Source organism: Panicum hallii, chromosome 3, assembly GCF_002211085.1.
Source record: "Panicum hallii strain FIL2 chromosome 3, PHallii_v3.1, whole genome shotgun sequence".
Classification (NCBI taxonomy): domain Eukaryota; kingdom Viridiplantae; phylum Streptophyta; class Magnoliopsida; order Poales; family Poaceae; genus Panicum; species Panicum hallii.
In genome coordinates this window covers 2,965,117-2,993,030 of record NC_038044.1, presented here as the reverse complement: position 1 = coordinate 2,993,030, position 27,914 = coordinate 2,965,117, and the positions used below count along the sequence as shown (strand labels likewise).

General features: G+C 41.2%; 4 protein-coding genes across 4 annotated transcripts; 2 read left to right on the top strand and 2 right to left on the bottom strand.

The window, feature by feature from the left end:
• The first annotated feature begins 2,846 nt into the window (after positions 1-2,846).
• LOC112885757 (myb-related protein Zm38-like) lies at positions 2,847-3,989 on the top strand. Its single transcript, XM_025951396.1, has 2 exons — positions 2,847-3,229; positions 3,327-3,989. The coding sequence occupies exons 1-2, from the start codon at positions 2,967-2,969 to the stop codon at positions 3,652-3,654; spliced, it is 591 nt and encodes a 196-aa protein (XP_025807181.1). The 5' UTR covers positions 2,847-2,966; the 3' UTR covers positions 3,655-3,989.
• Positions 3,990-8,153: 4,164 nt separating this feature from the next.
• LOC112885758 (myb-related protein 330-like) lies at positions 8,154-8,933 on the bottom strand. The gene is made up of 3 exons (XM_025951397.1): positions 8,928-8,933; positions 8,552-8,849; positions 8,154-8,408 (listed from the first exon to the last, which is right to left on the bottom strand). The coding sequence occupies exons 2-3, from the start codon at positions 8,812-8,814 to the stop codon at positions 8,258-8,260; spliced, it is 414 nt and encodes a 137-aa protein (XP_025807182.1). The 5' UTR covers positions 8,815-8,849; positions 8,928-8,933; the 3' UTR covers positions 8,154-8,257.
• A 5,688-nt stretch (positions 8,934-14,621) lies between these two features.
• On the bottom strand, positions 14,622-15,591 carry LOC112885756 (myb-related protein 308-like). The gene is made up of 2 exons (XM_025951395.1): positions 15,300-15,591; positions 14,622-15,206 (listed from the first exon to the last, which is right to left on the bottom strand). Exons 1-2 carry the CDS (start codon positions 15,560-15,562, stop codon positions 14,825-14,827), a joined length of 645 nt encoding a protein of 214 aa, XP_025807180.1. The 5' UTR covers positions 15,563-15,591; the 3' UTR covers positions 14,622-14,824.
• A 4,231-nt stretch (positions 15,592-19,822) lies between these two features.
• LOC112884445 (protein-tyrosine-phosphatase PTP1-like) lies at positions 19,823-26,017 on the top strand. The gene is made up of 10 exons (XM_025949830.1): positions 19,823-19,835; positions 20,521-20,960; positions 22,120-22,201; positions 22,346-22,428; positions 22,536-22,673; positions 23,815-23,940; positions 24,489-24,631; positions 24,711-24,852; positions 25,465-25,534; positions 25,664-26,017. The coding sequence occupies exons 1-9, from the start codon at positions 19,823-19,825 to the stop codon at positions 25,531-25,533; spliced, it is 1,236 nt and encodes a 411-aa protein (XP_025805615.1). The 3' UTR covers position 25,534; positions 25,664-26,017.
• Positions 26,018-27,914: the final 1,897 nt, after the last annotated feature.

Here is a 27,914-nt window from a genome sequence, read left to right as displayed (position 1 = left end):
ATGGGCCCACGTACGCATGCACGAGGAGTGCACAACCGTGCATTATTCCCTGCTGTCTGTACTGTTAGGTCTTGGTAAGCTTTCGCGCGCGTTAGGTGATGTTCTCGGCCCTTATTTTAGCCTTCAAGTGCCATGCAGAACGGATGAAAAAATTCATTTCATTCATCTTATCTAAAGGATCCAAACAGGACTATGCACCAAGGCACATCCATGCCAGCACTGCACGACGCCATGCATGCATGGGTAGTACTCTTGTCCTTCCGGCTACCTACCTTACCAACACCACTCTTTGGCGTTCAGTGCGTGCATCTCCGTATTCATGTGTCGACCCGGTCAACAGATCATATCATAGAAGGAAATGAGGTACGTACGTGATGAATAGGGTAACAAGTTATCAATAGAAGATCGTCCTTCTGAATAGAAGTCAACAGAAGATCGTTCTTCTGAATATGTCGTCGACCAGCATACCATTACGTGTTGTCTGAAAGGTACAAATCGCTTCAACGAGAAGAAGAGTATGACACATGCGTACGTAGTAGCTAGGAATAGTCGCAGAGGATTAACGTGGCAGTAGATCGACAACGTACGCACAGAGGAAAAGAAAAGAAAGAAACAGATTGAAAGGTCGACGCATGCAGTCGAGGCCGGGTGCAGGTGAGGAGCTAGATTTATTGGCCAGCCTGATCGAGTATGCAGCGTCTGTACGTACCTGCGTGTGCATGCGTACCTACCGGCTACTGCAATGCATACCTCGATCATGGTATTGTCGACTGGCCGGCACCACCTTACCTACCGTACCCCTGCCCTCTCAGCTACATACGCCTCCTACCTGCGCGTGTGCAAGAATAATATATCTAACGTCATATTTAATTATATGTACCACAAGTACTACATACATCCATTCTTAAATAAATGACATTATTATTTTTTTCTCAAATTTTAACCAACAAAATTTACTTAGTCAATTAGTTACCTAGAGTAAAATAAATGCCACGAGATCTATCATCAAATAAATTTTAGGTTTTACTTGTAGATTTGTATTTGCATCCGTGTTTATAGAAAAGATAAAAAGTCAAACGAGCGAAAAAGTCAGCATATAGTTAAGAACGGAGTCAGTAATTGATTTAAATGCAATCTACCCAATTTGTACCACATGTATAGTATACGTATGAGGAATCTTGACTGCGGCATACTATGCAGAACGGCCCCATGCATTCAGTCCTGCAGGGTGCCTTGCAGAATAATGGTCCATGTTTGTGGAGGTCTCTGCAGCTAGCCTGGAGGTCTCTGGAGCTCCGGGTTTGGCGGCTGCCACTCACATTCGTGTGGCCATGGGCAGTGCTCTGTGCTCATGGTCATGACGCCAGATCCATGCATCCTGTGTGGTAAGTATAGGGGTTCTACACTGCACTGCACTTCTGTAATAAGCACTGCACCTACACCTACATACAGGATGCCTGGCTTCATACCCATCTGAGATACTACTAGGACACAATGCATGCAAGAACAAGGACATGTCGACATGCCAACTCCGGCTGCCAATGCAAGTGGTGCACAATATTATTATTTTGGCGGCGTTTCGTCCCTACAAAAGAAGGCTGCTCCAATTTATTTGGCAAGTCGTCTCTGCTCTTTCGTTCTTTGCTTCTGCATATACAAATGGCGCGGCGCCTTTGAAAGGTAAAGAGAAGGGCAGGGAAAGCAAGGGCTGCCATGCAACCAAACATGCATCCCCGTAAACAAACAAATCCTAAAGAGTTGCAGATGGAACAATATATATACTATCTGGGAGAGAGTAGCGTGAATTCCAACGCCCAGCTGGAATCTTCTCCTGTCTGCGACCGGTGCATGACCATACGCTGAGAAAAGTAGTCGAGAGCAGTAGTAAACAAAAAGGGACTCCATCGGGACCCTCAACAGAAGAAGAAGATCAGTGTTCAAAACTGAAGGGTAGGTAGTTACGTTGATCAACCAACGAATTTTAGTTCTTAATTGATTTGCTCTCTTCTCCTTTCTGCTAGTTTCATGCGTGCCTGCTTCTTTTCCCTCTAACGAGATATGATTAAGGAAGCGATTGAGACGTGCTTGAGATAGCTTCTAGAATCTTAGGAAAAAGAGTCATATATATATATATACATATACATATATATGTGATGTCCGGTCCGTTAAAAGTAGGGGAAAAGGGAGCACTTTAATTAGAGAGAAAATATGCATATTGGATATTGCCAAACTCGTTGGCACTTCAGCACAAACAAGCTCCATATATAGTCCAGATATTTAATGTTCTGTAGTGCATGGGAACACTACCGCAAAATTCTTCCTTTCCGTTTTCATTTCTGCCTATTAATTGTATAGAAAAATTAAGGCTCCAAATTAAATCTTCAAAGATTCACTGTGGTAACCCTAACAGCATTTGAGAAAAATGGTTGGCCTAACGCATGTTGCAACTTGTAACAGAAAAAGTAGCATGCAAAGCGAACTTGTTACTAGAGAAACAAAATAATGAAAGAAATGATATTCTAATGAATACTAGCACTAACTGACAACATGAACCCAAAACATTAACTATAAATTAAGTGGGGGTATTAACTAATTAAAAAGAAACCAAAATAATCGTAAGAGAACTTGGACAGCAGTGGGACAAGGACAGGCACCGAAGCAGAAGCACACCAACCACCCACACTCATGACTCATCCCTAGGGCTTCGCAATTACTCGCTTCTCTCCTCATACCTACCCGGTCAAATGTCTTGAGTGATACCGGTCGTCACTGAGCCCCTCCCCCCCCCCCCCCCCCATATAAACGCACACTCTCTTCTGTCCTCTCTCTCTGCTCCAAGAATCATATACCACTCACCACCAATCAGACAGTCACCTCTGTCTCTGCGTTGTGGGTTGTGGCCTTGTGGGCGTAGCTTCCTGATCTGTTCATCTTGATACTTGAGGGAGATCGAATCAGAGAGAAGCATGGGCAGATCACCGTGCTGCGAGAAGGCACACACGAACAAGGGTGCCTGGACCAAGGAAGAGGACCAGCGGCTCGTCGCCTACATCAAGGCCCACGGGGAAGGCTGCTGGAGGTCGCTCCCCAAGGCGGCGGGGCTGCAGCGCTGCGGGAAGAGCTGCCGGCTGCGGTGGATCAACTACCTGCGCCCCGACCTCAAGCGCGGCAACTTCACCGAGGAGGAAGACGACCTCATCATCAACCTCCACGGGCTCCTCGGGAACAAGTACGTTATTAGTTACAGATATTAGAGCTGAATTAGCTTTTCTGTTTTTACTGGGTTCACTTCTTAAATCTTACGGCGAAACAATTCCAACCAACAGGTGGTCTCTGATCGCCGGGCGGCTACCGGGCCGGACGGACAACGAGATCAAGAACTACTGGAACACGCACATCAAGCGCAAGCTCCTGGCCCGCGGCATCGACCCGCAGACGCACCATCCTCTCAGTGGCGCCGCCGCCAACGCGCCAAGCAGCCGTCCCCAGGACCAACGACCACGGGCGGCGGCGCGCTCAAGCTGCTCGCCGCAGACCAGCGGCGCGGGCCACAGCAGCGACGAAGACAGCGCGCACCTCGGCGGCATCGATCTCAACCTGTCCTTAAGTCCTCCCAGCCAACCGTCCTCGCCGGTCGCCGCCGTTGCCAACTAGCAGCTGGGCAGGCATGCAAGAAGCGGCGCGACTAGCCTAGCTACAGAGAGATTGAGGATGTTCCTGTTCTTGATTCTCCGGGGTTCAACGAGCAGGGGTGCACGCGCCTGCGGCGCCCAAGAATCGAGGAGAGAGAGAGAGAGAGAGAGAGAGAGAGAGAGAGAGAGAGATCAGCAGAGCGCAGCTGTATGATTTGATAATATGAGGAATCCTCTGGCCTCCTGTTCTCCTAATTTTTCTAACAAAATATTATTTGTGATATGATAGCACATCTTTGTGTTACATCTTCACCAAAATCTATGCTTGTTCTTTCTTCCCTTTTGATGCATGCCGCTACAGACCTACAGTACTAGCAATACAGCACCCCTTTTCCGTCTTTTTGGGGTTAATGTGACATTCTTTTTGTCCATGTATACTTCAAATCCAGACGCTTCTGATGCAGCATCTCTTCTCGGTGTTGGGATATTGCATTGGTAGAAAATCGTGTCGCGTGTGCACAAACAAAGCTAGATGCATTGCTCAATCTAGAGTTGCGATATATACCATCTCTTTTTTGATCTTTCCATTGTTTTTCTCCATCTTATACGCACAAAGGCATTGATCATTTACGATGCTACCAGCCTCCAACGTGAAATTTTGACTAATAGTTCCTCTGGAAGCATTTTATATAAAAATAAAAAATAAGGGTATATACTTTGGTAAGAACCATTCTTTGTCGAAGTGTATAACAAGCTAGGCACAATTATTATCCAAATATATATGACTCGTTAAGTGTTCAAATCCAGAGGATTATCTTACGTTTTGATCCTTATTAAGTGCTTAGCATGGTTATGCGTCATAAGGCACCTTAGAAAAAGAAATGTGAGCCTAGAGTAACATCCTAATAACAAAGCATAAAGACAAAACTAACAACTGAATTTCAGTTTCCATTATTTTGATCATGATCAAAAGAGTGAAATTCCAAATTTTGTCTACAAATTTTCCTCATTTTTTCCCCAACATGTTACCACTAGAGATCAAATAGAATCGTACAATCCAGACACATTAATTACTTCATGTCATTATATGTATATTACTTCACAGAAGAGTACAAAAGATTAAAAGTCGATATCAAACTGTACTACGTAACACCTAACCAGATCTTTGTCACACATGTATATGTCGGTATGTGTGGAATTTCATTGAATCCTGGACAACATGATGAGTCAGGGAATAATAATCGCCTCATTTCTCTTTGGCCCTCCTGAGGACAGTCATGCCTATATGTAAGCTATAGGTACTTGAGACAATGGAATCCAAGTACTTAATTTGCATGTCCTGTCGCTTGAGAAAAGCAAAGATGGGCATATTTCATTGTTGGAAATTCTGAGAAATTAATCTGAACAATGGGCACCTCTTGAGCTAATACTTGCTATGGTAAATTCAAGTAGTTTCCAAAAAACTGCATACTAAATCTGACGCATTTTTATGGAAAAGAGTAAATAATTTGGACAGATATATTCGATATACTTGCTGGCCTTTTGCCATCCCTTTCTAACAAGGGGAACATATATGAAAGTAGTCAGAAAATTTCATATCAGAAACTTACAACGTATGGGAGAATCTTAGAAGTTAAATAGCAGCAAAGCTGAAATTTTTTATAACAACATATATACTCATAAGATAGAATGAACCATTTTAAACCATAAGGCTCTGCTACGATAAACAGTATATGAGTGTGCTAATTGATCCTTATGGTTTAAACCATAATGTCACTTGCAAATGTATAGTAAACCTGGGTCTTCTTCGGCTAATGAGAATAAATCCTCCCACTCAGTATATGAGTGTGCTTGATCAGTAAACAGAATTTTGATGGCGCTTGCAATGGTTTGCTTCCATTTGGCGGTGGTAGTTGGTGTTTGGTAGCACAATGACACCACTCCAGGCACCTATGAACAACCACTAGCTGGCTCCTTTATTTGCATGAGCTTCCCTATATTCTTCTTCGTAAAAAATCTCTACTGTCCTTTCATTAGTAGGTTGGTGCAAAAAACCTGCCCACTCTTTGAGAATGTGCTCGATGTGTGTGGGCCTTCATCTTCTAGAAGCCAAGCTGACCTCACCAAGGGATACTTCCCTACCAATGGTAAATCGGACTTACGAGCTGTCTTTATCTGAAACTGTTACATCCTGATGGATGCAGTCAGCCTTGTGTCAAATTGCCTAAAGTTTTTTCAAGAGTATATTATCTCCGTGGCCCCACCCCAAACTCATTGCCCCAGACTTTTGCTGATCAAACAAAAAGAGGTCTGCTGATAATGCTCCATGAGGATTGAGGATTATAAATTTCTCAAGGAGCTCCAGAGGATCTGAGTAGCATAGCTAATTGTGAGAGATCACTTGGTAGACTTGATCAAGAAACAGAGGTGGCGAACATCGATTGTATAGATGACAAAAGGCATGCGTTACATGTACAACCTCACTTTTTCTTCAGGCTTGAGATCATATGGGCAGTGTGTTTAGTTGATCAACTGCACAATAAAATTAAAAGATGAAGAATCTCCTGGCATGTTACATCAAAGATGGAGGGTGCACTAGGCCGGCCACTAACCCTTCTAGAAGCTGGGTAGCTAGGTAGGGTTGGTTGATGAAGTGCGTACAAGAAAAAGCTCAGGCAGATCTTAATTTCACATCCCATCACAAGTACAGCTAACTGAAAAATGGACTGTACCTGCTTATTAGCCGATATTTGAGTAAAATACACCGCCGGACCTTAAATTTAGCTCGGAGTGTCATTCAGGTTCCTAACCTTTCAAAATGCACATTCAAATCCTTAAATTTGCTAATAGTATCATGTGAGGTCCAAATCACAGCCGCTTAAGCTAAATCAAAACTTATATAATTTGTTCAAATCCAAAATTATATACACGCAAAAAATTATAACAAAATTTACTTTAAAAATATGTTCAAATACAAAAGATCCGTAAAATGAAACTCATATGATAAAATCTGTAAAAAAATTAGAAAATAAAAAATAATAACTTTTGGATGAAATATTGAAAAAAAATATATTTGGGCATAAAGTTTTGAAACTATAAGAGTTGAGCGCAAAATTTCAAAAATAAAAATTAGGCCCACATCAGCATAAATATTTCAGCTTTATAACTTAAAAATGATAATTTAGACTTCACGTGGCACAATTAGTAAGTTTGTGAATCTGAATATGCATTTTAGAAGTTTAGAGATCTAGATGACATTGTGAGCCAAGTTCGAGGAGCGGTCGTGTATTTTACTCCTGATATTTTAACCACTTAGCCACAAAGCCACTTCACTATATGCTTGAGCACTTCCGTATGTACAGTTCCATTTCCACATATGATACGATAGGTGTCAACTATATATGGAAGATTCTATTGGTCTTTTTCACTGCACCACAATGCATGCATGGATATTGGATTTGATCACTTACAATATGAACAGCAGTGCCATATGTGTGGAAACTGAATTGATATGAGCTATATATTCTTCTTTTGTGTTTTCCGATGCATTCCACTACTTAATGTGCTATAATTGACTTTGTTATAGGTCCATACCGATCTGGACGAGATCAACAATAAGTTAATATCCTCTGCAAAATTTTGGATCTGTTCTAAAAACATGTTATTACCAAATTTACATGTCTCTGCATCCAATTTTTGCATGTATTTCTCAAAGTTGTGGCATGGTAAGCAAATACATATACCAATATAATAATGCAATTTAGAAAGACGTCCGATAGGATACCATTTGGAAAATTTTGCTATAATGATGCCACATTTTTGTGAAAAAAAGCTATATGCATGGATACTGTCTCATAGTCTTTCTCGCCATTGGATGAAGAACCTTGCAAATTTGCATAGGGGAATAATTTTAGGATCGGAACCCAAACCTCAATTAACTTTGGAGCAATCCTCCGATCCTTTTCCAAACTAGTTAGGATCACTGACACGCAGAAGTAGTACATGTACATGCTCACTGTGGTTTTGATTCTTCAAGAATATTTTTTTTTGAAGGTGATGCTTTAAGTTACTTCTAAATTGCTTCCTGTTGACATAATTCTCATGTTAGTTGTTCATAACTAGTAGGAACATATATGCTCGTAGTCACTGCTAATTTATAGCGCTAATTAGCGTCTGTAGCATTTATAATATGCCAAGAAGTTCTGCTTCTGAACGAAGAAAGTCTTTCTTTGATCTCCGTTAGGAATGAAACTAGTGATGTGGTAGGTAAGAGACAGCAGATGAAATGGCATTGATCGATTCAGAAGATGCTGCAGAAGCATCGGGTCAAGTAATGGAAGAAAAAGGTAGCAAGGTCAATATGCATCAAAAGTTAGGAAAGATTTTAGTGAGAACAAGCACAAAAGATGAGCCAGCAACGATGCTTAACTACAAAAATTAATGGAACAGGGAGCAGATCGACTTCCTCAAAATCAAATCATAATGCTCTAGCAAACACAGATAATTTTAGCATCTTTCTCTCTCTGCACTGGACACAACCACTGCGATCGCGCTGCCTGTTGCTTCTGTATCTTGCTTCATCGGCAGCGGCGACGAAGATGGTAAGGACGGCTGACTCGGCAGGCTTATGAACAGGTTGAGCTCGATGCAGCCAAGGCGCGGTGCGTTTGCGGGTCGATGCCGCGGGCCAGGAGCTTGCGCTTGATGTGCGTGTTCCAGTAGTTCTTGATCTCATTGTCAGTACGGCCCGGCAGCCGCCCGGCGATCTGAGACCACCTGTTTGTTTCACAGCAAGAATAAATCAAATAATAAAAAGAAATTAGAGAAATTATTTCAACTCTAACCATTCTCATAATCGGGTTCTCTCTCCCGAAACGAGAAGCTGCTGTATATATAGTATGCAATCAGTAATCTCGTACTTGTTTCCGAGGAGGCCGTGGAGCTTGATGATGATGTCATCTTCCTCCTCCGTGAAGTTGCCGCGCTTGAGGTCAGGGCGCAGGTAGTTGATCCACCGCAGCCGGCAGCTCTTCCCGCAGCGCTGCAGACTCACCGCCTTGGGAAGCGACCTCCAGCTGCCCTCGCCGTGAGCCCTGATGTAGGCGACGAGCCGCTGGTCCTCCTCCATGGTCCAGGCGCCCTTGTTCGTGTGAGCTTTTTCGCAGCACGGTGACCTCCCCATGTCTGATGTTTCTCGATCGCAACACTTAGCGAGACCTGTAGATGTCTGGTGGTGAGTATTGAGAGAGAGAGAGATGCCTAAATGAGGAAGAGCGAGAAAGAGGCCCCACTGACCCTGATCAGTGATCACTGCGAGACACTTGTCCGAGTAGGTATGAGGGGCTGCGAAGCCCTAGGGATGGGTCTGCTCATTTGCTGGTTAGGTGATCATTTTTTTTTTGCTAGGGTTATATGTTTGTTTTGTGGTAGGTATCATTCTACCGTCACGGATGCAATGCTGTCTTGGTTTCCGAATGGTATCTATAGTTGTTAATCATATTAACGACCACGCGTTTTGGGCATTAATATTTAATATTTTTGAAGTTCCAAAATTTTGACTGTTAATATATTTTCATAACATCATAATATGTCAGGCTCCAATAAATTTTGCATTGAAAAATAGTGTTGGATGAATTATTTTTTCCCATCTTTTGTCAGATTTATTTCCAGCTAGATAGTGTTGGATCATCTTGTTTATTTCAATAATGTTTGAAGTTCTGATGTTTTTGTCAAAAAATTGGACATGCTAATAGAGCATTTCAATTAGACAAATATAATAAACAAACACTCTCTCCATTGCAAAATGTAAGGTAAGACAAACTCGTCTAACAAGACATTTGATGGTGATTAACGTTGGATTTATTGAAATTGATTCGATCTTGTAGATGTTGGTGCATTTTTTATTGTTCAAACTTACAGAAGTTGATTTAGTAGTAGAGGAGAATAAAAAATCAACGATCATGGGCTGGTAAGCGAATTGAGATTTTTTTTTTGGGTGAGCAACCCTTCCTAGCTTACAATAATCGAAACTGCGGGAGTTGTTTCCCTTTCGTTTGGTTAGCGCTGATCGGCTACTTTTCTCGGCATATGGCCACGTACCTATGTCAGGTTATATAATTTTTTGGAATTAGAGTTCTCCCTTCCCGGGTATATTTGTTATATTTGGGACCTTTTAAGATTAGTTGACTAGGGTCATCGGTAGGTAGCCCTTACCCGCCCTAGCTTCTTCTTTCCACTTTTTATGAACAAACTTGCTGACTCGGAGCAGTCTTGTAGGGACGAAAACCCTCAAAACAATGTGGGCATTACGCCGTTTGTCAATTGACCTTTTAAATTCTCCTACTGAAAGTACGTCCAACTTTCCTTGCATGAAGACACATTGCTTAATTTTCCGCAGTTGGCTTTTGTTAGATTATTTTTTCTTAATCACTTATTCGAGTGTAACAAGGATATGTCCATGCAAAAATCATTTGAAAATATCTAATAATCCATCACTACGACACTATCAGTAATCTAGCTGGTGAAATCATTGCGTGCACCGGCCTGTATCGCAAATGGTGGTCTTCTTATGGGAGACGTCATTATGGACCAAAAGCAACTATGCATGGCATGTTGTATACTTGAGACGATCAGTGTAATCCAAATAGGTGTTTGCAATGTTTGGTTAATTGGCTGCTACTGCAAATGAAAGCACATACACAACGTCAAATAATTGCGTATATTGAAGGATGAGGTAATAACTATTGATTTAATTGCGTGCTCCCTCTATACTGAGTAAGGCATTTTGATATGTCCTAAGTCAAACTATTCCAAGTTTGACCAAGTTTACAGAGAAGACTAATAATATTTTGAATATCAAATAAGAATAATGAGATCCGTTATAAAATATATTTTCATAATTTACTTATTTTTTATATTAATATTTTCTCTATAAATTTGGTCAACGTCTGCCGTACAATATATATATATTTCAGGACGGAGCAGACACGGAGACTGGGGGATCGGATCGGTACGGTTAGCTAATAGCTACCAGCATGCCCCGTAGGAGTGGTGGGTAAAGGCGCATGGTGCCGATGACGACGATCGCCACCTACCGCTTTGGTAGGTACGCATGCGGCTGCTGCATGGAACGAAGCTCCAAATACACACCTGCCCACCTGGACCCGTTACTGCATGCGACCGTACTACTCCTGTATGTTTCCAAGACTATTCTCCCTAGCCATCCATCAGTAGCCACAGTATGTAGTGCTTGCTTGTCTACTTCTGCTCGATCGATCTATCTTCTTGCATGCAGCGACTCTGCACATCTCAAGGGACGAGACAGTGCTGTGGACTCTTGAGATTTTCAAATGATTATCTCCTGCACTGTCTTACCAGGAGAGAGTGTAGAACGAACAACAGCTGGAAAATCTGACCCCGGCATCGAGCCTCTGAATTTTCTCAACTGTACAGTGTGCCATCTGTTGCATTTCAATTCGTCGATATACAAGAATCATGTATGGCAATCACGACGATCGATCGAGCGAGAACGTACGTGTGCCATCTTCGTTCCATGGAACATTAGCTAGCTGAAAAACACACAACAAAATGACGACACCGCGAAGACTTGGAAGCTCTCTACCTGCTCATCAGATCGACCAAGCGCTCCGATCAGTGATCATAATCATTCACCAGCTACCACCACCACGGCTGCTAGCTGTACGTGTGTGGTCACTAGCAATTAGCTGCAGAGGCATGTATCTACAGTAGTCTCCTCTAGCTGCATGTGCTTTATTTGCAGGGAACTAACGGAACCAAAGCATCGTCTCCTTGGAAGGACTCGGCGGCCTTCTAGGAATGAGTTGCCCATCAGTTTTCAAGCAGTGGCCTTGGCTTTTGCTTTCCAACTTTCTCCCGGCCCGCTGCATGCTCCAAATTAATTACGTACGTATTTGCAGACGAAAAACTTCTTTGCAGTTTGGATCACATGCACCAGGGACAAAAATGCATCAATTCAGATCACTCCAATACACCAATACCAGCTTATTATGAAGAAACTGCAAAGGTTTCATTCCCAACTAGGGAAACGCATGGATTTGCATCATCATATATATAAATATTTCCAACTTTGAAAGGAGGGTAGGTAGATGACAATCCCAACCGAAACAGGCAATTTTATTAAAAAAATCAATGAGTTTTCCATTCTATTCAAGGCCAAATGGGGACCAGATCGGACATTATTATATATTATTTGTACATAACCAAAGCATGCAGAAGCTTTCCGAAACCTAACACTGTTCCTTTGTTTTAGCAGGATACATAGTAGGGGCTCTTGCGCATTTATAGGTCCCGTCTGTTCAGCTTCTAGCTGATTTTGAAGGCTCGATTTTAGAAAATCCAAAATTCTGATGACTCCCATAATCGAGAATCGAGAATCCAGCTGATTATCGATTCTGGATTCTGGGAGTCATCTGATTTTCGAATTTTTCAAAATCGAGCCTTTAAAATCGGCCATAAGCTGAAACAAACAGCTGACTATCGATTGATCATTCGTTGCATGTTCCAGAAGGGGGTGCTACCTACCAAGCATTATCATAGTTTAGGGCCAGTGGAGATTATCATTTGCCCAATCTAGCTAGGACCATTGGGCACACTAGGTTATATATGCAATGCAAACAAGAGATGTTCTCAATAGTTTTGCTTGCATGTGACACAAAACACGTTATATTATGTTGTGCTGTTGGATGGCAATTACCTGTCAAAAATGCATGTGTGTACGTTCCACACATGATACATTCATGTGATGGTCCAAGTGATGTATAGGAAACACATACAAGTATACCATTATTTTGATGTGATAATATCATATTATACATACCTTTTTCTAGTTGGAAGTGTTGAATTAATCCTCCCATGTATATGAGAGATTGATCAATAAACGGAACTTTGATGGTGATTGCAATGGTTGGTTCTCATTTGGCGGTGGTAGTTGGTGGTTATTAGTAGCACAAGGACACCACTCAATAGTGCATAGCTAGTATAGTTCCTTTGCATGAGCACTGCTTGCACTACTCTGTATGACAGCTGCCCCTACAATCATCTTAATTTCTAAATAATCTCTAGTATTCTTTCAGTAGGTTGGGACAAAATTAAAAAAAAAATGCTCTCTTAAGAAAGTGCTCTATCTTTGGGCCTTCACCTTCTAGAAGCTATTCTAGGCCCAGTGAGTGACTTACCTAGCTCACAATGGTAAAATGGACTCAATACCTGTCCCTGTCTGACTGATACATGTCTACACATCGGATTCTATGGATCTAGTAATTCGCTTAAAGCTTACAAAATCATTTTAACTCTGGTGCTTAGGGTAAAAAGTTGTGACATAATAATGAGCAATATACTTATTAGTGAATACTCCCATTTGTTTCATTGACAACATATATACGAGGACTACATGCTAAAGTGCAGTTGTATACTACAGTAATTCCATGCATCATGGCTATACTTTGAGAATAAAAATCAATGCTTCAGTGAGTGATATGTAATCATAAAGCTAGATATTGACTCAGCAGCCCACACCAAAGTTCATGGCTCGGTTATTAGCTGATCAAACCCAAACCAAAAAAAAAAAGTTTACTGATGATGAGGCTCCATCGTAATGTGGTACGGTATTATTTCTCAAGGAGCTCCAAAGGATCTGAGTAGCAGCGCAAATTGAGGTTATTAATGCGTGCTTGGTAAACTTGATGAACAGAGGCGTATGATTGATGATGACGACGATGAAGCAAACTAAGTTAGGCATGCACATGCCCTACCTTATTTTTTTCTGTTGACTTGAGATCATGGACAGTGCGTTCAACTGCACAATAAAGCGATGAAGAATCTCATTGCATGTCACGTCAAAGGTGATGGAGGGTGCACTAAGCCGGCCACTGAGCCTTCTAGAAGCTGGGTAGCTACCTAGGGTTGGTTGATCAGGGGTTTGCAAAAGAAAAACTCAGGCAGATCTTTGTCATGGCATCACAACTGCACCTAACTGAAAACAGGAGTGTAGCTGTTGAACCGATATTTTAACAAATTATCGACCAAGCTCAAGCGGATAATTTGTCATGCAAACATTATTCAATCCTCACATATACGATATGATAAATGATAAACTATGGAAGGTTACATGCATTAGTCTCTGTCATTTGCAATGCGCTGGATATTTGGATTTGTCATACCACTCAAAATATAGACAGCCTTTGTCGTGTGAAGTCGTGTTTCATGGTATTAGTCAAAGAGAGATAGGGAATATACTAGAAAATGATAAAATTTGTTGCATTTCTATTTGTTCTTTCTTGAACCAATGGCAATGTCTATAGTGGTATATGTGACATCCCCTCGACCGTGATACCTCAAATGAAGACTTAACGGGGTAAACATCAAGTCACTAAACAGAAAATAATGTGAAGCTCCTATGCGCGGATGTGTGTTTTGTGCAATTTGAGAAATATGACATAATATTATGTCGTAGAACTCTACATAAACTTAGTTTAGTATAGTAGTCTGAATATATTATATGGCAAATTAGTAGCACGACCTAAAAAAACATTTCATGAACTGCATGATGAGTACGCGTGTTTTGCTCATCAGATCATCTGGAAGGAGAACCTTCTCTCGATCACTTGTCCGTCACTCCTCAGGATGGTGTGGTAGGTAAGAGAGCTGATATGCATGGCCTCCATTCAATAGTATGTGTCCATGCAAAAAAAAAGAGCTCAAAATTAACCCCGAATGTACATGTACTTTACGTGGGATTTGACAAGAGTTTGTGCTGCTTTTCCCAAACACCGATCAAGATGCTGCTGCATGCAGAAGCGTCTGGGATTCAAGTAACGGACTAACGGGTACAAAGAGTGTGGCATCATATATCATCAACTGAAAAGAAGAAAAGGCCAGCGAGTAAGTAAGGCTATCGCAGATAAATGGCACCACACCAGCAGGCCAGGGGCATCAGTTTGCATCAAGATGTAGGAAAGATTAAAGTTTCATACATTTTAGTCATTTAGTGAAGGAGTAGCACAAAGATGAACCGGCAAAGATGCTATTACTATAAAAGTCAAAGGAACAGTGAACAGATCAACTTCATCAAATCATGGAGTTCTGCCCCAAGCAAGGATTTTCATCATCATCAGACATCAGGCCTAAACGAGTCGTACTTCCTTCAGGGCTTATTAGTTTTTTTCACTGGATGCATCCACATCCACTACGGTCGTGCTGCATGTGGCTTCTGCTTCTTGCGTCGTCGGCAGTGACGACGGCGACGGCGATTCTCTCGGCGGGCTTATGGACAGGTTGAGGTCGATGCCGCCGCCGCAGCCATCGTCGTCGCTGCTGTGGCAAGCGCCGCTGGTCTCCGGTGAGCAGCTGGAGCGCACCGCCAGTTGGTCCTGGGGACGGCTGCTTGGTGAGGCAGCGGCGGTGGGGACACTGAGCGGACGGTGCGTCTTCAGGTCGATGCCGCGGGCAAGGAGCTTTCGCTTGATGTGCGTGTTCCAGTAGTTCTTGATCTCGTTGTCTGTCCGACCCGGCAGCCGCCCGGCGATCACAGACCACCTGTTTGGATTGTTTGACACCGTAAGAATCAATTAAGAACGACCCAATAAAAATAGGAAGCTAATTCAAGTTTAACCCTTGCAATTAACGTACTTGTTTCCGAGGAGCCCGTGGAGGTTGATGATGAGGTCGTCTTCCTCCTCGGTGAAGTTGCCGCGCTTGAGGTCGGGGCGCAGGTAGTTGATCCACCGCAGCCGGCAGCTCTTCCCGCAGCGCTGCAGCCCCGCCGCCTTGGGAAGCGACCTCCAGCTGCCCTCGCCGTGAGCCCTGATGTAGGCGACGAGCCGCTGGTCCTCCTCCTTGGTCCAGGCGCCCTTGTTCGTGTGCGCCTTCTCGCAGCACGGCGACCTCCCCATACCTGATGCTTCTCGATCGATTCGCGGTACCGAGTGATAGATATGTGGAGAGAGAGAGAGAGAGAGAGAGAGAGAGAGAGAGAGAGAGAGAGAGAGAGCCGTTTATATGTGGAGAGAGAGAAACGGGGCCCACTGACCCGGATCGCTCCGAGACATTTGACGGAGTAGGTATATATGGAGCAGTCCTAGGGATGATGGATTTGGTGGGTAGGTGTGCTGAAAAAAGAAATTTCTGCTCTGGTTCCTGTATATACATCCAAGTTCATTTCTTTTTTTTAATTTTCTTTTTCTAGGCTTAGATGTTTGTTTCGCGGTAGGTATCCGTTGTTGTTAATCTAACGTCACTCATGGTGTTTTGGACATTATCAACTTTCAAATCTTCCGGCGTGTATATGTGTTGAAACATATGACAGATCCTCATGGATCATATTTGTATCAGAAAGTACTTTCATATATAAAACCATATAATTTATTATGATGCATAAATCTTTATTACACTGAAAAATGTGTGCTGATCGGGTTATTTTTTATTCCTTCTATGTGTCAGATTTTTACAAAAATATGTGCTAGGTCATCCTTTTCTTTTTACAAATGTTATCTTGATTTCCAAATTAGCATATTTTTTCAGTCATATGTTGAAGTATTGATGCTTTTGTGAAAATTGACCAAGCTAAAGCAAGACGATTATGCAAACATATTAATTTGTTTAAACTAAATAATAAGTAGTGGCCATGTTATTAATCCCATTGCCTTGTTTGTTGTTGCATGGGAATTTTTTTGATTGCCGCAAGAATTAAATTTTCTAGTAAACCTTGCCAGCAATACAACCCCGCCTATAGAATTTTTGCATTCTGAATGCCCTACTAACACCTGAAGCTTGTGCAGTACCAACATGTTTTGGCAAAGCTTAGAAAGTCATTATAGTATTTTTCTTTTTCTAAAAAATACTACCCATTGTCGTTAAAGTGCTATAATTTCCTTTCCTTAGTCATGTCACTGTCTGTTCTTTTTATTTGTTGTTTTTCCATTGTGTTTCCTAAGAATTTCTATTTGAATGTTATTGAAAGTCCATGAAAGTGAACGGCAATACCTTTGCCCTTTGTCTTTCCTACGAATTACTCACTGAAATGCATTGAAAAATACTTTCCATATATCGACACTAATAATACCATTTTCATGTGTTTAGTGGCCACAGTTTCTAAAACTTTTACTGCAGGCATGCCTAAATTAAACAACATATGGAGGGACTAATATTGTATAGAAACCGAAACACATACATACACCTTGTTGCTACGAAGCAAGAAACAAGCAGCGAGGAGCTAGTGACCTGCCCTAAGCTATTAAGTTTTAAGAATCCAAATCGAATACCTTTGGTTTGGTACTATCATAGATTGATGGGGTCGTATAGTTATTCGGATATTATTTTCGGATATCCGGATATTTTTCAGATATCGGATTTGGATATAAGAAGATTAGTATCCGTCGGATATCTGGTCGGATATTCCGGATAGTTAAATCGGATACTAAATTCGGATAGATTTATTATACCTCTATACATTAATAAAAATCTGATTTAATCTTTAAAATTTATAACTAATTCATTTCAAATCAGAAAAATATAAAATTAGCACCATAAGGATAGTTACTCGGATATTATTTTCAAATATCTGGATATTTTTTCGTATATCTGATACGAATTCGAATACGAATTTGGATACATATCCGGTCGGATAATCCAGACAGTTAAATCGGATACTAAGTTTGGATAGTTTTATTATACCTCTATACATTAATAAAAATCTGATTTAATCTCTAAAAATTTATAACTAATTTATTTCAAATCATAAAAATATAAAATTAGCACCATAATTTTTTGGAAAATATAATCTACCTACTGGCATTCTATTGAACTAAACTCGAACTTTAGCAATAATTTGACGATTAAAATATACTTGTTCCATTTAATAAAAACTCAATATCGTATAATAATTCTAACTCTAGCAATAATTCGATCGCTCCCACATATTTATACGTGTAATAATTTAGAATGTCAATATTGTGTAATTGAGTGCTTAAAATGGTATTGTCATCTATTGTTAATTTGTGGTTAATCAAGCACGCTTTTAATTAGTTCGAAACTGGCCTCCTAGAACAGATGAATCAATTTGGGTGCTTGTCAAGTATCATCAATATAATAAGTTACATTGTTGTATAATTGAGTGTCTCCAATCTAAGCTATGTAGCAAGTTAGAATGTCATCTCTCTCATCTATATAATAAGTTAGAAATGTCATGTAATAGTTTGTTAATTTACTTCAAGAAGTATAATTTATTTAAAATTTGGACTCGTAGGATGTTCATAAGTTACAACACGTGTGATATGAATACATATTTCCTTTACTCGGTATCCGAATAAACATCCGTGTCCGACATTATCCGCGTCCAGTTCACTCCGTATTCGTAACCGAAACAATCCGAATTCATATTTGTATCCGAGGTTATCCGTGTTCGAATCCGAATCCGATAGAAATTGTGAAAACAAATACAATATCGGTGGTATCCATACGTATCCGACCCCTTTGCATCCCTAAAGATGTTAGATGCCTTTCAGACGTGAATGATGTTTTATAACGCGGTGTCAATGCACGGGGCATCATGAATACCAACTGAAAAAACAGAGACGCACCAAGAGAACTCGTACGTGGTCAGCGCCAACTTTTCAGCATTATCGATAGCCTTCGGCCCTTCGTTCCACAGTGGACTGGGGAATATGAATGTAGGCATGCAACGGAATCTCTTGCATGGAAGAGGACCTTGGGATAGATTTATTTCCTAATGAGATTGTATATCTCCTGTGTCTTCAACACGTAAGCTAGGAAAATTTGACTGACCGGTCGTATCTGTTTGCATGTATATACCCGTGGCCTTAATCCATTCGAACGAAGGCTTTGAATTTTTGAAGCAGAAGCCAGCAGTCTGAACTTTGAAACAAGAAGCTGTGCCAAGAGAATCATTTTGGAGATCACTAGGAGGACGCGTGCCTTCTTCCTTGGAGCTCATCAGAACCAAAAGACTGCTGGATGCATGGTCGGCCAACTTGTGTCGTCACATCAAATTCCGACGGATCTTTGTTCCGATCCGCATCATATATGCACGAAGACTTTCCAAACAAAGTGCGGTAGACAAAATCTGAATGGGGGCCGATCGAACAGTGATGCATCAGCTATCGGCAGAAGCTGCCCAAAACCTAACACATACTACTATTCCTTCAACATATATAGCGCACACGCTTGCGTTTCATAATATAATGTATGTGGTGGTCCGGTCGATCATTTGCTGGGTTTTTTTCTAGAACGGGCTAGCTACCTACCAGGCAAGCTCCCTCGTCCACGTCATGGTTTATTAGCTAGGTTGCCAGCGGACAGCATCCATTTGGTCTTAGGCACATCATACAGATACAGTGCACACGGCTTATTTGCGGTGCCACACAAAATATTTTCAATTTATAGATGCTGTTTTGTAATATTGAATACGCCATAACAAAAACTAGGTGTAGTAGTAGTATCTAAAATACATACCGCGTCTATTATTTTTAAATATATGACGTTTAGGACAAGCTAATTAGCCTTAAAAAATGAACTAATCATCTTGTTCTAAATTCGTACACTTAAAAACATAACAAGCACACACACATATATATAGATATATGTATGTATGTATATATATATATATATATATATATATACATATATCAGGATCTCCCTGTTCGCATTACATCGGTCAACACCCAAGAAAAAGAAATAAATCAACTGTTTGCATGCGTCATACTAGCTAGTTAAACTGGTCGCGGGATAATATCAATCTACTGTACGTAAGACGATGCTCCTACACAGCCATCATGCATGGTGTAGGGTTGATCCATATTTTCCTGCATACACCAGCATTCAATTATTTTACATGTTCTTCTTACTTTTCTTGCTACGATATATACGATTGCATAGCCACCCAGAAACAATTAGTCTAAATGGATTGCCTCAATTATTCTTAGCTAGCTTAGGGGGATACTATTCAATTCATACGCCACTGGATTACGCTTGATGCAATTTTATCTTAGCTCGGCATCTTTTTTGTTCACATTTCCACATCACCTGATCGTCGATGGATTGCAGTTCCAACTGTTGCGCATGCATGCATGGATGCACTTGTATGACTAAATCAGAGAGGTGGTGTCAACTCCAGTGATGCATGCGCGAGTGTCGACATGTTGACAAGAAGTTTTTATTAGTTATATTTTGAGGATCTGACCAACAGTTAGTCTAATAATATATGATTTATGTGGCATAAAATTGACAGCATAGTTTTTTTTAAAAAACAAACCAGACAAGAAAGCTTCCAATTGTGTATTTTTTTAAAAAAGAAGTATGCCCAGACTAATAATGTGTGAGTTGTGTGTCAAAAAAATAATAGCATAGTTTTTTTTTCACAAAACACACAGGGAAGCTTCCGATTGTATTAAAAAAAGAATTAATAAGCCCATACTAATAATGTGTGAATTGTGTCAAAAAATTAATAGTGTAGCTTTGTTAAGAAGAAGTGAGTCTAGACTAGACAGAATTGATAGCCGCATAGTAGGATTCATTTTGAACGCACTTTCCCAATGATTATGATTTTGTAAATGTCAATAAAATATTATGGAAGATGATCAAAGATCAGTTTTGAACGGTCAAAATACAACACCCGATAAACAAGTCGTTCACATCCTTTTATTACCGTGGTTTTTTAAGGTATTCCTTAATTACCAAGCCCGTGCTGCCGCATTGTCTTTGGGGTCGGACAGCCCACTTGGCCCAAGCACGTGGGAATAAGGCCCAAGTAGGCCCATCAATCGGGTTGCCACAAATAGTGGAAGATATTTATCTTTTTATCGTGGGCCGGTCATTAACTGACCAATTTCGCCAGCCACCCCTCCGAATTTGTGCTTATTGATACATGCCCCCAGCCACCGTCGGTCGCCACGCCCACGCCACAGGACATGTCCGACGAACATTCGCGCGTCCTCCGCCTCCCTCCCAAAGCGCCGCCACGACTCCGCCTCCGGAGCAGCCACGGGGAACGCACTGGCTTCCCGCCCCAGCACCAGCGGCGGCGGCGGCCTCCGAGCCAAGGTGAGGGCCGCCGCCAGCCTCTCCCGCCGATCGCCGCCGCTGCAGGAGCCGGGGTCCTACTCCCGGATCCCGGTCCCCGGGGCCGCGTTCGACCCCTTCGACGTCGATGCCGACCCGCCGCCGCGACTGGAGCTGACGCCTGAGCAGGTCGGGCACTGCAGCGACGCGCTCGCGCACTTCGAGGAGAAGAGGAAGAGGATGAGTGACTTGTCAGAAGACTTCGAAAGCCTCGAGGTATGGATGATTATTTGTTCTATTCTGGTTGGTTCTACCTGCGTGATTGTCCTGAAATTTCTGCCACATATGGGTACATGTAGCTCCCCAGTGATCCAGCGTAGGACTAGTATGATTGGTATGCTTAGTACCTTCTGTGGTCTGATCTAGCGAACTAATCGGCAATTGACTGTTAAACTGTTGCATTATTATACTGTAATTTTGTCTGTTCTCACTCCCTTGTATGGACATTACGAATAAATATAGAATAATTAATCCTACTCTTGGTATGGATGATTATTTGTTCAATTCTGGTTGGTTCTACCTGCATGATTCAGGCATTTGTTTTCTTAGTGATGCATTGCTTTGAAGCAAAGCACTGTTGCTGGATTGCTTTGAAGTAAAGTGTTGGTGGTCGGATGCGATGATATGATATGCTGTATATGGGAATTAGAATAAGTAAAATGCTGTAGCTAAACTATACTACAAAGTACTTTAAAAAACAGTAGGTTGAATGGACATGGACATTCATTCATGGAGAATGTTTGGCTGTAGGTGATAGAATATCACTAATACCAGGCTTGAGACAGAATGTTAAAAAGGTTGTTGAGGTTTTATCAAGATGGCTTGTTTAAGGACATTCATATCTTCCTCTTAGTCACCTACTATAAATAGATTTATTCCTATTGTTCAATTGTTGTATAAGTAGTTTCTTATAGAGAGCTTCTATTGTTATTATCTTGCTTTCTTTTATTTGCTGGAATGCCTTTTTATTTCATTCCATAAACCTTCATTGTTAATCTTGTAGTTTGGGTTTAAAATTGAAATGGGCATTGTTAACTTTGTAACATAGCCAATTCACCGCACCAACAGCTAATGATCTTCTGTACAGGTCTCTCTTCATTGTCCAATTTAGAGAGCTTGATTTTGGTGTTTTATAAAATTCCATGAAGATCAATAGCAGTTTTACTGATGGAGAGTTGGAGACTGTAGCATCCTCCTTTTAACTTGAGAAACTATCCTACATAATTGCAATTCATTTCCACCTAATGAATCTTTATACTCTTATTAAACAGCCATCATGTTCAATATATTATACAATGTCCCGTTCAATGCTTTTTCTAGTCATTATGAAAGTAATACTTTCGATGTATTTCATGGTCAATAGTCAATTTTTCAGGACATGAGACTGACGAAAAGGATTAGTGTGGCTCATTATCCTGTTAATAGGGAAAAGAACCGCTATATTGATGTCTTACCATGTGAGGTTCTCTACCTATGCTTGTAATTGTGGTGATTATTATTGGTGTTCACCTAGCAAGATCCCTTTTGATTTAAAGCATTTTTTTGAGCATTTTTTATTTAAAGCATTAGGAATCTGAATTTGACAGCTTCCTTGTCTCTAGTTGATGATACCAGGGTACCGCTGAAATCCTCAACAACCAGTCAGACTTCAAACAATGATTATATCAATGCGAGCTTCATAACGGTAGACTTCATGTATTTGTTTTTTTTTTAATTCATCTGCTTTCTATTGCCTTTCTGAATCTTGTTTGGGATATTTCAAAAAACTTAAGTCATGTATGAAACCTGCAGGCTACTGAGGACAACAGAGTTGCAACATTCATTTCTACTCAAGGTCCCCTGGTGAAGACATTTGAGGATTTTTGGGAAATGGTCTATCAATATCAGTGTCCTGCAATTGTCATGGTCACTCAATTCGATAGTTTTAAGGTTTGTGCTTGCATTATACGACCTCAGCAAATTCCGTATAAATGTATAATTGAGCTGATGAACAAATAAAATCTGTCATGCTGGTATCTTTTTCAAGTGTATAACCTCCTATACTTAATGTAATTATGAACGGGGAGGTGGATTGATATGAATAGCCAAATTTAAGTGTGGTAGAAGGCTTGTTCTGAACTTTAATTCTAGCATAAGCACAGAAATTTCGTTGCAAACATAAGCGCTGCATTTAACAATATTCCATTACCTCAACTAATAATATTATCAGATGATGGCATGTATGCCAAATGAGATATAGGCATAAACTATGCTCAAAAGATGAGAAAGGTAGCAAACAATTGATAAAAAAATATGCAATTTTAGAATTCATTTGTGAGAATATGACATATTTGTTTTGTTTTTTCTTTCCTTTCAGTTTAATCTGCTGAGTTATATTGTTCTTTCGTCTTTTGACACTGTGTTTTCTCTGAGCTTAAATTGTGCTGTAACCAGTTCCTGGTGTACTTTTAGACATATCCCTTCTTTGAAGATTAAATTCGTGAAAATATTTGTTAAAATAATTAAATACTAAGAATTTTGAGAAGAAGCTTAATTTCTCGGATGATGCGGATTTTCTTAAATGCATTTTACACAGCAAATAGTGAATTAGGTGGCATAATGGTCCTCTTGTTAATTTGAATTCACTAGTCAAAGAGGATGTCATAAGTCCTTGGAAGGAGAAATGGAAAGAAAACAGCATTGGCTTTGCTAGTGAGTAGACAGTATTTAAACTCATTAGTTGGTTGGCGGTACAGGCAATTAAGTATTATGTATTATTTTGGAGGAAAATGATTAAAACTAATGAATTTTTCTTCTTCTTTTTTTTTTTTGGGGGGGGGCGGGGGAAGCTTCCCTATGCTCTTTATGTGGTTATGTGTTTACTCATCTTGAATGTTAGTCTTGTTTGATGCACCCTTCTTGTGTTTGGCTTTGTGGATGTATTTGGATATTTATGGGTAATGATGGCGTACTTTCATCTGTAGGAAGATCTACTGGTTTTCACTGTGCTATGTATATATATATAAAGTGGAAATAAATATTTCATCATTTATAAATGCCTGTTAATTAAATTATGTTTAAATAATGACAGTGTGATAAGTATCTCCCACTGCGTAATGGGAGAGGGGCATATGGAAAATATGATGTTCAGATTGTGAAGACAAGAACAGATAACCATCAATTATGGCTGCGCAAAGTGCAGGTGCAAAACAAGGAGGTAAAAACTTGAAAGACATTCATGTATGCATTGGTTCATTGTGCCTCCTGATTTTCTCACCAATGCCTTCTCTTATTTATGAACATTCTTACATGGATGTCAGTTCTGCTTCTATAGGCTTGTCCAATCTGTTAGTCATGTCCACATCAGAGAACATTTCTTCAGAAACTTTACTGCATGTTATTTCTTAGGGAGGCAGTGATGATGTTAAGTTCTGTCGTATTGAATCTCCTAGATGGTTAGGCATCCTTTCTTATTCATTATGAACTGACTGTTTGTAAAGATCTCAATTATTGATGAATTTGCCATAACATTGTTTATTGATGATTTTAAATGATTAAAATTTTGAGAAATTGAAGATCACATTTAGGTCCCATGTGATAAAACAGATGTGACCATCCACCATCACCTCTTTTTTGTGTTTGTACTTACTGTAATTTTTTCCATGTGGTCAAAAAATTCATAATTAAACTGTATTGCTTATTTGCCCTGTACATCTATAGGCATTTCATGATGAAAGCTATTCTGATCGCTAATTTCAAATATAGTCAGGAAAGTTTCATTCTGTACTCCATATAGAATATCCTGATTGGCCTGACCATGGAGTGCCAACCAATACTGATGCTGTACGACAAATCTGGAAGCGACTACATCACATTCCAACAGAACATCCTATAGTTGTACATTGCAGGTTTGTTTCACCTTGATGCCATGTCGACCTGTGCATGCCTTTTATATTCTTTTAACACTGTTACCGTATCTTTATCCAGTGCAGGTATTGGAAGAACTGGTACTTACATCACCATTCATACAACAATTGAGAGAATCCTCCTTGGTGATAAAAGGTCTTATGATATTGTTGAAACGGTAAAGAATTTTAGATCCCAACGACCTGGAATGGTCCAAACTGAGGTGGGCTCTGCTCTTTTCTCTTTACTTGTATGACCTGTTTGTTTTTTTTAAAGCTATACAGCGGGGGAAGCCCCCACTGTATGACCTGTTTGTTGGTGGCTCTTGTACAATTCAGACCGAGTTGAGCTGAAATGGTCCATCTCTAGCCTACCCCAACTTTCTTGGGATAAAACACTACTCCAGCAATTGTTTGAGCTCATGAAAATGGGTGTCGCTACCAAGTGTTTCTCTCACACTAAAAACTATTAGTATTTTAGAAAGTTTATTTTTGTTACAGTACAAGTGAATGGTGAAGTTTTACAAATTGAGGGTAAATTATGAATATGTTGTAGTTTTAATTTGTATTACTCTCATCATACGCATCCAGTTTTCTGGATAGGAGATCGTGAGATAGGTAATTGCCGTTGCGAAATTAGTTATAAAACGCTGCGGGATAAATTGGTAAAATTATGTATATCCCTTGATAATTCGTCAGTAACTTCAACAACATTCAGATATTAACTTTTGTTAATTCATGGCCTTAATCCTACAGGCTCATTGCATCAATGATGCAGTGTATTTTTATGGCTAAAAAAATTACATATTCTAATAGCATGCTCTTCTACTTTTCAGCAACAATACAAATTCTGCTATCGGGTGATTGCTGATGAGCTGAAAGATCTGCTAAACTCAGGCCATTGAGGTGGGTCGCATGACTATGCTTACGGCAACACTACAGAAGTATTTATCATGTTTTTTGTTTATACATTACATGCATGGGTAACCTTTTGCTGGCAAGCCCTACTTAATGTTCGTTCTTCTTTCCCTATAGGAAGAACCAAGCACAGAAGGGCTGTCTGTGTTTCATCCTTGGACCTCGGATTACTCTGATGCCAGATTTGTGCATACGCCATTTTGTTGAGTGCCCTGCATTGCTTCTTGCGAATGGAGCCATTGCAAGAAGACCACAATTCAAACGAGGATATTAGAGTAGGTTTACAAGTTTCGGCTGCTCCGTGCCTGTAATTCCATTGCAGCTTGAATCAATGTTTCACTTTCCTCAACTTAACGGTCTACCTCTTATTTGTAACTCAATTGGTTGTACCTTGTTGAGCTAAGTTGTGTCGCCCTTAATTACCTCTAATTCAAGTGAATTGAGCAGTTACGTCACAAGCTACTTGGACTACACGTAATACTATACAAAGACGTTTTACTGTCGCGATCTTCAAAGGAGATTCAGATTTGACATGATGCTGTGCATGAGACGTCACAGCAACGTGCTTGGCACGGCGGCTGAAAGGTCCGTGACTCGCGAAGATTCTGTCATAACAACTCCCCCAATTGTGGAGCCATCCAGCGAAGGATCGCAGGAGCATCCGTTTAATTTGCTGCCGGTCAATATCAGAAGCTGCGAGTTCTGGTCATTTTTCCAGGGCCGCTGAAGTGAGTGACAGCATTTTTCCCCACAAGAAAAGTGACGGCATATGCAAGCGCGTGAGGTTTGGGCAATGGCAGCTGCCCAACGTATCCTGCAAGTGAAGCAAGCACCTCTCTTTAGAGGGAGGAATCCAACTCCATCGCTGCTTTTGTTCTCGAAATGGAATCAAAGCTGAACTTCGCCGATGACAACTGCGAATTTTTCGGTTTTTGAGTTGTGATCTCAAAACATCTCCGTTACTACAAAATTGGTTGGACCGATAAATGATGATCCATCGTACCCAGCACGTGGCAAATTAAAGTACTACCTCGTAAACAACAAGATTGTGTCAACAGCCATAGCTTCCCTAACTCTGGCAGTTTCACTGTGTTGATTGGATGAGATGGCATGAGGGGCACCAGGCCCAGCACGAGAAAGAACTGATGGTCTCGCAAGACATGGCATGATGAACATTGTAGATCGAGGGAAGCATGCTGAAACCAACCGGATTCCCGTATCGAGGAATCCGACTCCCTGTATCGTCATGATAGTCCCTGGATCAAGCGCTATCACATACAGAACTCATTTCAGGCATAATATCACAGTCATACTCATTAAGAGGTCAATCACGGGTTTAATTATTACATAAATCCAGCGGATCTGTAATACGAAATTTATTACAAACCTTTCGGCTAAATCGAACAAGCAGAAAGCGCATAGCGGTAGCTAGATCTTCGGCCGTCCTCCGTCTTCGGGTTCCACCTCCACAGGCGACTTGAGCGTAGCTCGGGCCTCAGTCGTACCATCCGTCGTCGTTGGGGGCGAATTCCGGGTCAGATCCTGCATCGTACCAGGCTATCCCCAAGGAATGGGATAGGTTCACGTCACCATCCGTATGCAAGCTTTATGTGGTCTATACTACGGATATAACAGAGTTCAAGGGTAAAGCTGGAGGTTTCCCTATGCATGCAATATAATATATATAAGAATACACATCTCCTTTCATTCCTGACTCGGGCCCTTCCGGCATTCCGGACTCCCGGTCACACACACCTTCCAACACCACCAAGTCGATGCGAGGACTCCCTCTCCTCGCATCTCAGCTGCCCCCTGGCAGGACAATATTCTAGAGGGAGATAGAGATCATGAGTAACACTAACTAATAAGAGCAACAGAGGAGTAGGGATGTCCATAACCGAGGACGCGGCTATACGTATAGTTTTCACCCTGCAAGGGTTGTACACCTGGTCCCACTCGAATCGACACTAGCCGGAGATCAGCCGACTAGTATACGAAACACCGGTCTACGAAACGGAAATAGGAGCCACGGCACCATCCGGCTTTCCCGGGTCTTGGGCGCATCCTCCCGCGAGAGGTCGCCCCGGGACTGTGAAGCCTCCCCTGCGTCTCGGGGAACGTGAGGTCAGCACCTCCTTCCCCTGCACCGATACTCGATCCTCCTACCGGCTTGGTACCGCGCTTGCTAAGTCCGGACCGGGCCCACCCTCATAATGGGTAAGTGGTGTGCACGCTTACAAAGTCCCACAAGTCATGGTTACTCTCACCCGGTCCTTATCTGCCGGAGCGGGCATCTTCGTCACACGCGTATCCACCACGGTGGTCCGCAACTGCACCCTTAACGGGTGCCCCAAACACCTCACACGAA

Coding starts and splice junctions, on each gene's coding strand:
- LOC112885757 (XM_025951396.1), top strand. CDS start 2,967: ATGGGCAGATCACCGTGCTGCGAGAAGGCACACACGAACAAGGGTGCC. Junction 3,230..3,326: donor CACGGGCTCCTCGGGAACAA/GTACGTTATTAG, acceptor TCCAACCAACAG/GTGGTCTCTGATCGCCGGGC.
- LOC112885758 (XM_025951397.1), bottom strand. CDS start 8,814: ATGGGGAGGTCACCGTGCTGCGAAAAAGCTCACACGAACAAGGGCGCC. Junction 8,409..8,551: donor CACGGCCTCCTCGGAAACAA/GTACGAGATTAC, acceptor TGAAACAAACAG/GTGGTCTCAGATCGCCGGGC.
- LOC112885756 (XM_025951395.1), bottom strand. CDS start 15,562: ATGGGGAGGTCGCCGTGCTGCGAGAAGGCGCACACGAACAAGGGCGCC. Junction 15,207..15,299: donor CACGGGCTCCTCGGAAACAA/GTACGTTAATTG, acceptor CAATCCAAACAG/GTGGTCTGTGATCGCCGGGC.
- LOC112884445 (XM_025949830.1), top strand. Junction 23,941..24,488: donor TGCAGGTGCAAAACAAGGAG/GTAAAAACTTGA, acceptor TTTCAAATATAG/TCAGGAAAGTTTCATTCTGT. Junction 24,632..24,710: donor CCTATAGTTGTACATTGCAG/GTTTGTTTCACC, acceptor ATCTTTATCCAG/TGCAGGTATTGGAAGAACTG.